We start from the raw sequence: 12,143 nt of genomic DNA, 5'->3' as shown, positions 1-12,143 counted from the left end.
TGGAAGCTGAAAATGTCCCAGTTCTTCCATGGCCTGCATACTCACCAAACATGTCACCCATTGAGCAGGTTTGGGATGTTCTGGATTGACGTGTACGACAGCGTGTTCCAGTTCTAGACAATATCAAATATAACTTTGCACAGCCATTGAAGAGGAGTGGGACAACATTCCACAGGCCCCAATCAACAGCCTGATCAATTCTATGAGAAGGAGATCTGTCGCACTGCCTGAGACAAATGGTGGTCACACCAGATAATAACTGGTTTTCTGATCCAAGCACCCTATTTTTTTTAAGGTATCTGTGACCAACAGATGCATATAGAATAGGGCCTAATTCATTTATTTCAATTGACTGATTTCCTTATATGAACTGTAACTCAATAAAACATGTGAAATCGTTCCATGTTGAGTTTATATTTTTGTTCAGGATACAATTCAACTTGAGAATGTATTCTACCCTATTCGCAGTTTAATTTTACACTAGGAAATGTGACAATACATTAATCACAACGCCTTTCTTTGAGGGCCTAATTACACACTAAAGCAGTGGTTTGAAACTCCTGGTTTACAGGCTACGTCTGCAATTCACATTATGCTGACTTGCAAAGGATAGCCAACAACTGGAACTTTTAATCACCTGCGTTCAGAATGACTGCCAGCATAAGTAAGATTGTTAAATGAGACAACCTAAATCATATAAACTGGAACAACCACCTCAGTAATGGGTCAAAAAGTCCAACCACTAACAGATTGAATTAGTTTAGAAATGTTATGTTTGTGTCATAAGATTAATCAACATGCAAAAACAGGTATTGAAACAAACAATTCTGAAATTCAACCTGCAATAGAGCATGCTGGGAAATGTGATAATGATGGGCATGGTTGAGTGGTTTTGAGCAAACAAGTTAATAATTTTACTCAACAAGCTTGTTCAAATTCAGCTCACTTCAAGGATAATTTTTTGAATCAATGTACAACTGTAAGGCAACCAGCTGCAACAGGATTGGGAGTTTGCTCAACATTTGGGCATATAGCTGAACCAACATACAGTGCTGCCTTCCAAAGGCAAACATGAATTTGACATTTTACTCAAAAGGTTTTTTTAAATTCAGCTCACTTCGAGTTTGTTGAGTGAACAAACTTTAAAGGGTGACTGCTCTTCCTGAGTTGGCCTCGTTTTAGATTTGGCTAATTAAGAAAAGATAGCAGCCATGACTGAATTTAAAACGTAGGACATGATTTGACGTGGATGTCTCCTGTGTGTTCACAGGTGGGAAAAGTTAGCTAAATGATTTAGCCAATTAGCTTCAGCCGGTTGGTATGCGACCATAGCGAAATTGGTTTCACTTTGGATAGCCCATCTCTGGGTATAGTTAGCGACGGTCAATAAATGACAATGTAAATAGGACAGCATTTTCATGTTGCACATATTTTGTTGTCTCATTAAATGCTTTCAATTTTTGTATATTAATTTCTACAATTTCTAGTTGGTTTGAGGTCATTGAAATCTGGAGCTATTGACCTTGTAAAATATTGTCCCATGTACACTGTGTAATTTACTGATGGTCCCTAACTAGCTCCATAGGGATATCAAATGTCAAACAAAATTGACCATGGGCATTATGATCAGATCACTTGCAGCTGCACTGGGAATTGAAAATTACTTGTGTACTGTCAGCTGAGGACAGAATTAAAATAAACACAATCCACAGAAAACTGTTACTTACCCTTTCTTCTATGACATACTATTTTTCCTATCATCTCGCAAATCTCAGTTTTGGACGAGACTTTATGACCAAAATTATCCTATGACACTAGAATAAATGTTTTTGACTCATATTGATGAAACATAGGCAATTTTCAAAATGGGAAGTTGCTTCTTAGGGGCATCTGCTCTTTAACACATTTGCTCAAATGCTTGTCCATTTGAAGTCCACTCAACTGGCAGAATAACACTGAAAAACCTGTCAATGCTCCAGGATCTGTAATTGCTCCACCTCGAAGGAGTGGAGTGACATGAGAGAACTTAAGGTTGAACACCAGGCAGGCTGTGGCATTCTGGATAAGTTGCAGGGTTTTGATGTTCCCACCTAATCAGGGACTTATTTTTACCTGGGACACCAGGTGGGTGCAATTTAGTATCAGGTAGAAAAGAAAACGAGCAGGACCTTGTAAGGTAAGATTTGAATACACCTGTTGTAGCGCATTAACCAGCAAGAGTGACTCACTGCTTTGATGTTTGCAGAGAACTAAAGGATGTTGTCCAGGGTCATGCCAAGTTTCTTTGCACTCTGGAAGGGGGACACCATGGATTTAGCGACGTTACCTCTTATGCCGGAGCTCCAAGGCACGCACAGCAGTGTACTTAGAAGCGGTGTTCCGATGCCTGCATCACTTTATCAGAAGCACGTGATCAATGACATCCGGAGCTTTGTTTAGTCTAACAACCACCTGATTGGATTGGTATTGGTTTGGTAAAAGACTATGCTGCGCACACGCTACGTGGTGGTAAGTCATCTATAATAATTTGGCTACTCTAAATTATTTTGACCAGCAGGTGCCACTAGTGTACACTGTGTTGATTGATTAAAGCCTTGAGTAATGAACCTTTTTGACACACTTGGCTGGAAAACCTCAACGCTTCAGGAAGCTTTGTTTCCCCATCACTGTGGAGTTATCAACCGTGGTGGAAAGGTCTTGGAGTGGGCAGGCCTTTCCCGAGAGGAAGAGCAGCTCCATTTTTTCGAGGTTGAGCTTAAGGTTGTGGGCTGACATCCAAGCTGAGATGTCTGCCAGGCACACAGAGATGTGTGTTGCCACCTGGGTGTATGAAGGGGGAAAGGAGTAGAGTAGGTGAGTGTCTTCCGCATAGCAATGATAGGAGAGGCCATGTGAGGATATGACAAATGTTAATTTATTTCAGTATATTTTGTACTCAAAGTGACCCTTGGGGGCCATTGCACCTGGAAACATCCCCAAAGGGGAACCCTGGCCCATGCCCTGGGTATGCCATGAGGTGGTTTCTCTCACCTGTGTGGATCTGTAGGTTGCGTGAACTGCAGTTGACCCTGAATGCACAGACCATGGCGGCAGTGGTCACCGGAGGCAATAGCTTAACCATCAGCCCAAAGAAGGCCTGGCAGTAGTCCCTCAGCCACTCCACGTACTGGCCTGTCTCTCCCTCCCCATAGGAACCTGTGAAATAACCCATAGATGGGTGAAATCAGCTGAATGGTACCACTCAATGTTTAACCTTGCATATCCTCTCCCACATAGCTCTGTAAAATGGGTTCAATGGAACATTCTGGTGTTTGTACTGTAGCCCTGAATGCTGTTTCTGTGGTGTTTGTGCCTGGCTCAGAATGCAAGTAAAACTAGGAGATCCACTGGTAGTGTATGCCCTATCCGTCCACTTACAGTAGCTGCTGTGTGTGGCTCAACAGTAGTTGTCAGCTCAATCACACACTAATTTGTTTGTTGTACATGGTGCGCCAGCTTATGGCATCTGATTCACTGTTATTTTCAGAGGATCTTGCCACTGCAGGGAAACTGTATCCCTGTACAATATTAGGCCATAGGGCTTGAGAGAGGACAAAGACAGAGAGATTTTGGACCCACCTACCGATGGTCTATGTGTAGATGGTACTGTGACCCTTGATGGGCGTGCTGCGGTAGGGGTTGCTATAGAAACTAGAAGTCCAGCGGCTCCTCTGTGTGCGAGGGGATCCAATCCGAGTCGGCGTACACAGTGATGAGCCGGAACCAGGACCCGTCCCCCGGATGGAGACCCTCCTCCAGGAGCCTCCGCTCTTGTCGGCTATACTTACAGTAGCGATCACTCAGGTCACAGCGCCTGGACACAAGGGCGGTGCGACGTGTCTCCGGGGGGTGCTGCATCTGTGGAGCAGCCATGTGGAGGTGAGGAGAGGACACAGGTGGGACGCAAGGTGAAGTTACAGTAGGATGAAGTTGCCCTAAAGGCCTAGACACTGTACCTCCCTCCTAATGGCATTGGTTAGGGTCTGAGAAGGATGTTTATTGTTTGTACCTTAGAGCATCTTCCAGAGCCTTGTATGGCACAGCGACAAGTGAGACTAAGACTGCACAGGTAAGACCCACCTTATATGTGGGGCTCAGAAAACAGAAACTAAAGCCAACTGAAACATAACGTTCTGAGAACTAAGGGTTGGTAACAGGTTGCTTGGTTGGCTATTTGAGCCAGTAAAGGGGGCTATTCTTAGGAAACAAAATCACTTTTGCTTCCCTCCAGACCTGGGGGCATACACTTGCTAGTAGGCAACATCATCTGCTATTATCCTCAGTAATTTTCTATCAAAGCTGTCAATCCCCAGTGACTTGTCATTGTCTATAGACAAGAACAATTTTTTCACCTCTTCCATGCTCACTTTATGGAATTCAAAATTACAATCAAATTGTATTACAGTGAAATGCTTACTTACAAGCCCTTAACCAACAATGCAGTTTTAAGAAAAATATTTTGGGTACCGGTACAGAGTCAATGTGCAGGGGCACAGGTTAGTTGAGGTAATATGTACATGTAGGTAGAGGTAAAGTGACTATGCATAGATAATAAACAGAGTAACAGCAGCATAAAAATGGGGGTGGGGGGGGGGGGGGGTAGAAGCTGTCAAGAAGCCTTTAGGACCTAGACTTGGTGCTTGCCATGCGGTAGCCGAGAGAACAGTCTATGACTAAGGTGGCTGAAGTCTTTGGCAATTTTTTAGGGCCTTCCTCTGACACCGCCTGGTGATGCAATCAGCTGGGTCTTTTTCCTAGCAGCAGCAGCTCACTCGCTAGCTTGGATTCCTGGTACTGTACTTCTTTCGGATCTGTCATTTCACCAAGACGGAATGATAGTTTGACTGATCTCAAATAAGACTATCAACACTCGAGTTAAATTGACGGTTTGAAGGAATCTCTCGCTCGTTTCGTTATAGTTTAGCCTGTTTTCTATGCTAGCTTGCTCTCGATGGTGCAGCTGTGGAACTTTTTGAGGATCTGAGGACCAATGCCAAATCTTTTCTGTCTCCTGAGGGGAATGCGTAGTGACAATGTTTGTTGCTGGCATGTCATGCCTAAGTTTACTAATCTTGACAATGAGACATTTTAAATTAAAGTAGTTGGTAATATCCGTTGGTTTTGTGATGAATGAGCCATCTGATTCAATGAATGATGGAGCGGAGTTTGACTTTTTTCCAACAATGTCATTTAAGTTGCTCAAGTTGTTTGACTATCATTCTTTGTGTACTTTCTTTGTTTGTGTAGTTTCTTCTTTTTATTCTGTTTAGTCACAGGATTTCTACATTTGAAATATGTTTGCCAATCGGTTGTGCAGCCAGACTTATTTGTCATTTAATTTTGCCTCATACTTCTCAACTATACAATTTTTCAATTCCTCATCAACCCACAGGGTTAACCGTTTTTAGTACTTTTCTTAATGAGTGCATGCTTATTAGTAACTGGAATAAGCAATTTCATAAATGTGTGAAGCGCAGTATCGGTTTGCTCCTCATTACACACCACGGACCAAGAAATATTCTTTACATCAACAACATAGGAAGCACCACAACACTTCTTGTATGACCTTTTTAAGTGGACAAAGATTGATGCAGGGTCGCAATAAATGTGTTTGCATTATTCATGCATAAGGAAATTAATTTCCATTGGTCCTATCTATGCTTGGCGTTAGCCCAAAATAAGATTGCAGTGTTATTAAAAGGCTTATTGAAACATTCAATAAAATGTTTAGGGAAGTTATAAATCTCCAAAGAACCTATAATACCTGTTCTCAGAGCGCTAATAAAACCTCCAAGGAAAACTTTCAAGGAACCAGAGTAAAACGTTCCTGCAACTGAAAAAAATAAGTCCCAGACAAAATGTTCACTTCTGTTCTCAGAATGTTTGGTAAAACCTATATATTTTTTAGTCAGGAAATGCATGACGTCGTTCCCACAACCAACGCGAAGCAAAAAACATACGTTCCCACAACTTCCAAGGAACCAAATGTGCTAGCTGGGAACGCCTCCGGACTTTTTTGTTTTTAAAGCTGCACTATGCAAAAATCATATAATTCAGATACGCAAAAATCAAATTATGGCCCCTATAATTCTAGAACTGGTGGAGGAATAAAAGTAACTTCTAAATGTCAACTTTTGCAACCACCAGTAACACATACAACACAAAATGACACAGTCATTATTTTTCGTCGGTGACCCAGGTAGATAGAACAATGAGGGTTAGTTCTAAAAAATATATTTGGTATTACATGTGATTTGCAAAAGGTACTATAGATTTTGCAGATGGCATTCGGTCGATTTCTGCTTCAAGTGGATCGAACGTCATCGAACGTCATGTAAATACTATCAGCTGGGTCTTTTTCCTAGCAGCAGCAGCTCACTCGCTAGCTTGGATTCCTGGTACTGTACTTCTTTCGGATCTGTCGTTTCACCAAGACGGAATGATAGTCTTATTTGAGATCAGTCAAACTCAACACTCGAGTTAAATTGACGGTTTGAAGGAATCTCTCGTTTCGTTATAGTTTAGCCAGTTTGCTATACTAGCTTGTTAGCAAAGTAGCGTAGGCTATACGTTAGCTAGCTAACAACGGTGAACGGTAGCCAACTCTAGCAGAGAGACACTGGAAATAGACTTCATTGCATAAGGTTAACTGAGAGAGAAGCTAGTTTACTGACATAATTAGCATCCATATTCTGGGACAGTGAATGATCAACTCTCAACCAGTCAAGAGTTGTTACCTTGCTAACCAGGGCAGGGAGGCTATTCAACAATATAACGTTAGCATTCAGATAGTTCAGAATGCCCTGACTGAGCTTGTGCGGTAAGTTTGGGGAGAGCTGCTGTGCGTTCGATAATAGATTTTCTGCCAGGCTGAAAGCTTCCAGGGAGAGGAGTTGTTTTCATTCAGACGTGTCCAGGGCAGGGGCCTTAACGAACGTCTTTCTCACTAAAAAGAAGCCATAGACAATCGTCTCCCAAATGTTGACAGAAAACAGGTGAGTTTCTTTCTTAGAATAACGCCTTATTGAATTACTATCGACCTCAGTGACTGTTCGGCTACAAGAGAGACAAATACAGCTAACTGATCTCACCGTATCAGTTTAATATCTCACTTGGTGGTTTTCTTCCCTGTGTACTGATCAATAAGTTGTCATACCCATGGCTGATAATTTGAGCACGTCTGCTCCTGTAACTAGGCTGTGTCTGAGATTGCCTATTTCTCTATTTTGGGTACTTGGCGTTCTCTCACACATACACCTGCTCTCTCAAAATAGTCCTAATAATATATGCCATTTAGTAGACGCTTTTATCCAAAGGGACTTACAGTATACATTTGAAGTGTGGGTGGCACCAGTGGGAATCAAACCCATGGCCTTTGTTGCAAGCACCGTGATCTTCCGACTGAGCCACACAGACCACAGACTTCCTCTCTTTCACTCTAAGATGGTCACTCTCTCACTTTTTACTCCCTGGCCACTCTCACTCTCTCACTGTGTACAGGAAGCGGCGGCGTGGTGGAGACAATGAGGGGGACCAGCTGAACCCCCAGGCCAAAAGGTCAGGAGGGGGGCAGGAGGGTCACGTCATGGTGTCCAAGCTGGGCCAAGACGTTTGGGACTCTGAGGTGACAGAACACACACACATACTTGTGATGGTTTGGGCAACAAGTATTTTCTGTAAGTCATACCTGTTCTTCTCTTTCTGTCCTCCAGTCGTCCAGCAGTGACAGCAGTAGTGGTATCAGTAGTCCTGAGAGGGCAACGGGAGGAGGTAGCACATACACGAAGAACCGCACATCCCAGGGTCTCCTCAGACCCTTGCCAGAAGACCCTTCCATTTCCTCGTTGAGTCTTTATGGCAACGACACCCCCTATGACCACATCAACAGTGTCCTGAGGGAGGCCCACTTCAGCAGTCTGCAAACCAGAGGTCAACCAGGATCTACGTGACATCACCCCACCCCAGACCCTTGCTACCCCACTGGAACAAGCCCCTGGGTAGGATCCAGGAAGAAGTTGCCCATAGGCTCAAATCTAGAATAAACGTACCCCAGATTTGTGTCCAGGAGCAACTTCATCCTACCTGGATTCAGGATGTGGCAAAATATCCTTTGGGCTCTGGACCCAATCCATACCATTGTCCCTGTGCTGTACACCTTGAAATGTGCCATACATAAAGCACACCTACATATCCAATGGCCCACCCACTGTGGTACTACTATATGCAGTATGTATGTACTCCAGCACTTTACTGAGGGGTCTACTATTCTGTGGTGGTCTCCTTACATGAGTGAGTTGTTGGACATTATCATCGCCACTGGTGCTATCTACTACAGACAGACATATGAGTGTCTTAAGTGCTTGCTGTAGCCTAATTAATAAAGTGAAGCACTTTATCCTGCCTGTTATATTTTCTTGTCTAGCCCAGTACTTATCATGCTGTTTCTATGCATAGCTGAGTGTGAGTTGGTGTTGATTAGTCTCTGTGGTTACTTTCTATTTTTTTATATATATTTTTTTTAACCTTTATTTTACTAGGCAAGTCCAGTTAAGAACAAATTCTTATTTTCAATGACGGCCTAGGAACAGTGGGTTAACTGCCTTGTTCAGGTGGGCAGAACGACAAATTAGTTGTTCTTTTGATTACTAGCCCAACGCTCTAACCACTAGGCTACCCTGCCGCCCCAAATCATCACATTGGCCTTGAGGAAATCCAGAAAGAGAATTTCAAGCCACACTGCCAAGCTTCTTGCACTGATAAGGTGAGGTTATTTGCAGAATAAAGGCTGAAGTTTTGGTTTGTCCTTGTGGACACATGTCGGCAGGTTTCTGTGGAACTGGCATTTCCAGCAGCTGCAGTGACCATGAACTGCTCATCCTTCCACCACGAAAAAAGTAGAGGGAACCATGAGTACACTCACTTGCACAGAATACATTTATCTATGACAATAACAGGCCACATTCTCCATTGTTCAGGGGAGTGAATTGAACATTACAGAATGTTCCAATGGAAATGGTATTTTTTTTGTTTCTCTCTACCACATTGTTTAATGGAACACACACCACTCAATAGTATATGCCTCAGACCCAGGGGTGTGGGTCAGTCTGTGGGAAGGTCAGTGGGTTCACTGTAACGAGACAAAATCTACATTTTGCCATACCTCTGCTATTTTCCAGATACCATCACAAACATTGAGTTGCAGGGGCCTTTGAGTTTGTTTTCATACAGCCTCCAATAACCTTTTCTTTATCCTTCCCTGTGCTGGGATCATCTAGGCACATCACTGTTGTAGCCAGTCACCCTAGGAAAGTAAACAACAAAACAAAGTTGGGAGACTGACATCTCTGGTCATATTGAAAAATGTTTGGCCCTGTTTGAAAACTTTGAAAAAAGCATACTTTCTTCCTCTCTTCAAGTAAAGTCACTGCTTGATTACTACACTATCCACAAGGGGGCAATCTATACCTAGACTTAAGGATGGCTGCAGTCATCAGCCCTGTCAAGTGACAATTTCGCAGTGTATGTACTTGTTCAGTTTGAAATTGCTATGACACAATTTATTATGTTACAGATGTCTGCGTACAGTAACGCCACTTACTCCAGCATTAAACTGGAACTACAGCCCCATCAGGACATCCCTGATATCAGTAGTGATCTGAACAGTTTAAGTGGAAAGTTTACATACACTTAGGTTGGAGTCATTGAAACTTGTTTTTCAACCTCTCAACAAATTTCTTGTTAACAAACTATAGTTTTGGCAAGTCAGTTAGGACATCTACTTTGTGCATGACAAAAGTAATTTTTCCAATAATTGTTTACAGACAGATTATTTAACTTATAACTCAGTTTCCAAACGCCTGAAGGTACCATGTTCACCCGTACAAACAATAGTACACAAGTATAAACACCATGGGACCACACAGCCGTCTTACCGCTCAGGAAGGAGATGCGTTCTGTCTCCTAGAGATGAACGTGCTTTGGTGCGAAAAGTGCAAATCAATCCCAGACAACAGCAAAGGACCTTGTGAAGATGCTGGAGGGAACAGGTACAGAAGTATCTAAATCCACAGTAAAACGAGTCCTATATCGACATAACCTGAAAGGCCGCTCAGCAAGGAAGAAGCCACCGCTCCAAAATCACCATAAAAAAGCCAGACTACGGTTTGCAACTGCACATGGGGACAAAGATCGTACTTTCTGGAGAAATGTCCTCTGGTCTGATGAAACAAAAATAGAACTGTTTGGCCATAATGACCATCGCTATGTTTGGAGGAAAAGGGGGAGGCTTGCAAGCTGAAGAACACCATCCCGGGGGTGGCAGCATCATGTTGTGGGGGTGCTTTGCTGCGGGAGGGACTGGTGTACTTCACAAAATAGATTGCATCATGAGGATATATTGAAGCAACATCTCAAGACATCAGTTAAAGCTTGGTCGCAAATGGGTCTTCCAAATGGACAATGACCCCAAGCATACTTCCAAAGTTATGGCAAAATGGCTTCAAGACAACAAAGTCAAGGTATTGGAAGGGCCATCACAAAGCCCCGACCTCAATCCTATAGAAAATTTGTGGGCAGAACTGAAAAAGCATGTGCGAGCAAGGAGGCCTACAAACCTGACTCAGTTACACCAGCTCTGTCAGGAGGAATAGGCTAAAATGCACCTAACTTATTGTGGGAAGCTTGTGGAAGGCTACCTGAAACGTTTGACCCAAGTTAAACAATTTAGAGGCAATCAATGCTACCAAATACTAACTGAGTGTATGTAAACTTCTGACCCAGTGGGAATGTGATGAAAGCTGAAATAAATCATTCTCTCTACTATTATTCTGACATTTCACATTCTTAAAATAAAGTGGTGATTCTCTAACTGATCTAAGACAGGGAATTTTTACTAGGATTAAATGTCAGAAATTGTGAAAAACTGAGTTTAAATATATTTGGCTAAGATGTATGTAAACTTCCCACTTCAACTGTATGTGTCCAGGGCAGAGAAAGGAGAGGTCCAAAACCTTCTGTTGCAGCACGGGACTAGAGCTGACGCCTACTTGTACCGCAACTAGTCTTCATGTACACACTTTTTATTCGGGCTTTGCTTGTCTGATTCAAGTCAAATATTGATCATTTGTTAGAAATGGATAGTTCAGGATGAATAATGTAACATTGAACTATTGATTCATTCATTATAACTTGATACCACTGCAGTTTACATTTCCTCTGTTTGTGTGCATTTTACTATTTGCCTTAATGATCCCAAGACCCAGCCAGAAGTCTGACCCCTAAAACAAAGTATCCATCCAGGGTATTTTAGAGGATTGGATCCACCTATGATGATAGATGAGAGCTGCCAGTAACACTGTAGGGAACGGTCCTAATGGCTGTTACCTAAAGGCCCCACCAGCACAGCAGCCAGCCACCTCTCTGTCTGGGCTACAGAGCACCAGAGATTCATTCATCAGCCACATGACTAATGACCTCGAGCTGAAAGACATGGACTTGATTGAGATGCACCATTTTATTGCAGCACCTGAATTCGAATTTGGGGTTGGGTGTGACTCACCAACACAATAACACATGTTTTTATGGAGCAGAACATCTAAACAAATCAATTCTTTGTTAGCAATTTAACTTGTTATATTTACAAGCTTATGTTCCCCAAAATGTATGTATTTGTTAGGCAATAGACCTCTGTGGCTGTTATTTCTCTATATGTATCTTGTTACTTACAACTGTACCTAAACATATGTATTTGAATTGTATCTTACAATGCCATCAAGTAACTTGATTTGTACTTCAGTAATGCTGCTTACCCTGACTTTGAATTCCAGACAGAAACTGGCCTTCAACTTAATAGTCTCTGGTAGAATAGAATAAAAAGTGAATGATTTTGATAAGTAATACATGACTGCATTGCATGAACATGTGGATACAGTGAAGACTGTGTGGACACTGACCCTGTCCCACTTCTATTCACAACCATATTCCATTTATTTTGCTGAAGAGTCAGGGAGATGTTTTCACATTAGTTTGTATGAGTCGGTAGGAGTTGGTGTGTAGGAGTGTACCTAAATGATTGTGATGTCACCGTTGATCTTTGAGCTGCCGTC

General features: G+C 42.5%; 1 protein-coding gene and 1 long non-coding RNA gene across 2 annotated transcripts; one reads left to right on the top strand and one right to left on the bottom strand.

Moving 5' to 3' along the window:
* Positions 1–1,962: 1,962 nt before the first annotated feature.
* LOC118942054 lies at positions 1,963–6,152 on the bottom strand. The gene is made up of 3 exons (XR_005037971.1): positions 5,804–6,152; positions 3,031–3,195; positions 1,963–2,820 (listed from the first exon to the last, which is right to left on the bottom strand). It is a non-coding gene; the product is annotated as an uncharacterized LOC118942054 (long non-coding RNA).
* Positions 6,153–6,190: 38 nt separating this feature from the next.
* LOC110499222 (protein FAM104A) lies at positions 6,191–8,439 on the top strand. The gene is made up of 3 exons (XM_021576214.2): positions 6,191–7,034; positions 7,540–7,663; positions 7,752–8,439. The coding sequence occupies exons 1-3, from the start codon at positions 7,018–7,020 to the stop codon at positions 7,986–7,988; spliced, it is 378 nt and encodes a 125-aa protein (XP_021431889.1). The 5' UTR covers positions 6,191–7,017; the 3' UTR covers positions 7,989–8,439.
* Positions 8,440–12,143: the final 3,704 nt, after the last annotated feature.

The sequence above is a fragment of the Oncorhynchus mykiss genome, chromosome 20 (genome assembly GCF_013265735.2).
Source record: "Oncorhynchus mykiss isolate Arlee chromosome 20, USDA_OmykA_1.1, whole genome shotgun sequence".
NCBI lineage: Eukaryota > Metazoa > Chordata > Actinopteri > Salmoniformes > Salmonidae > Oncorhynchus > Oncorhynchus mykiss.
The sequence above is the reverse complement of the archived record's forward strand: the minus strand, read 5'-3'. Positions and strand labels throughout refer to the sequence as shown.

Excerpts from the sequence above, each read along its gene's own strand:
- LOC110499222 (XM_021576214.2), top strand. Across the intron at positions 7,664-7,751 it reads AAGACGTTTGGGACTCTGAG|TCGTCCAGCAGTGACAGCAG; the intron begins GTGACAGAACAC and ends TCTGTCCTCCAG.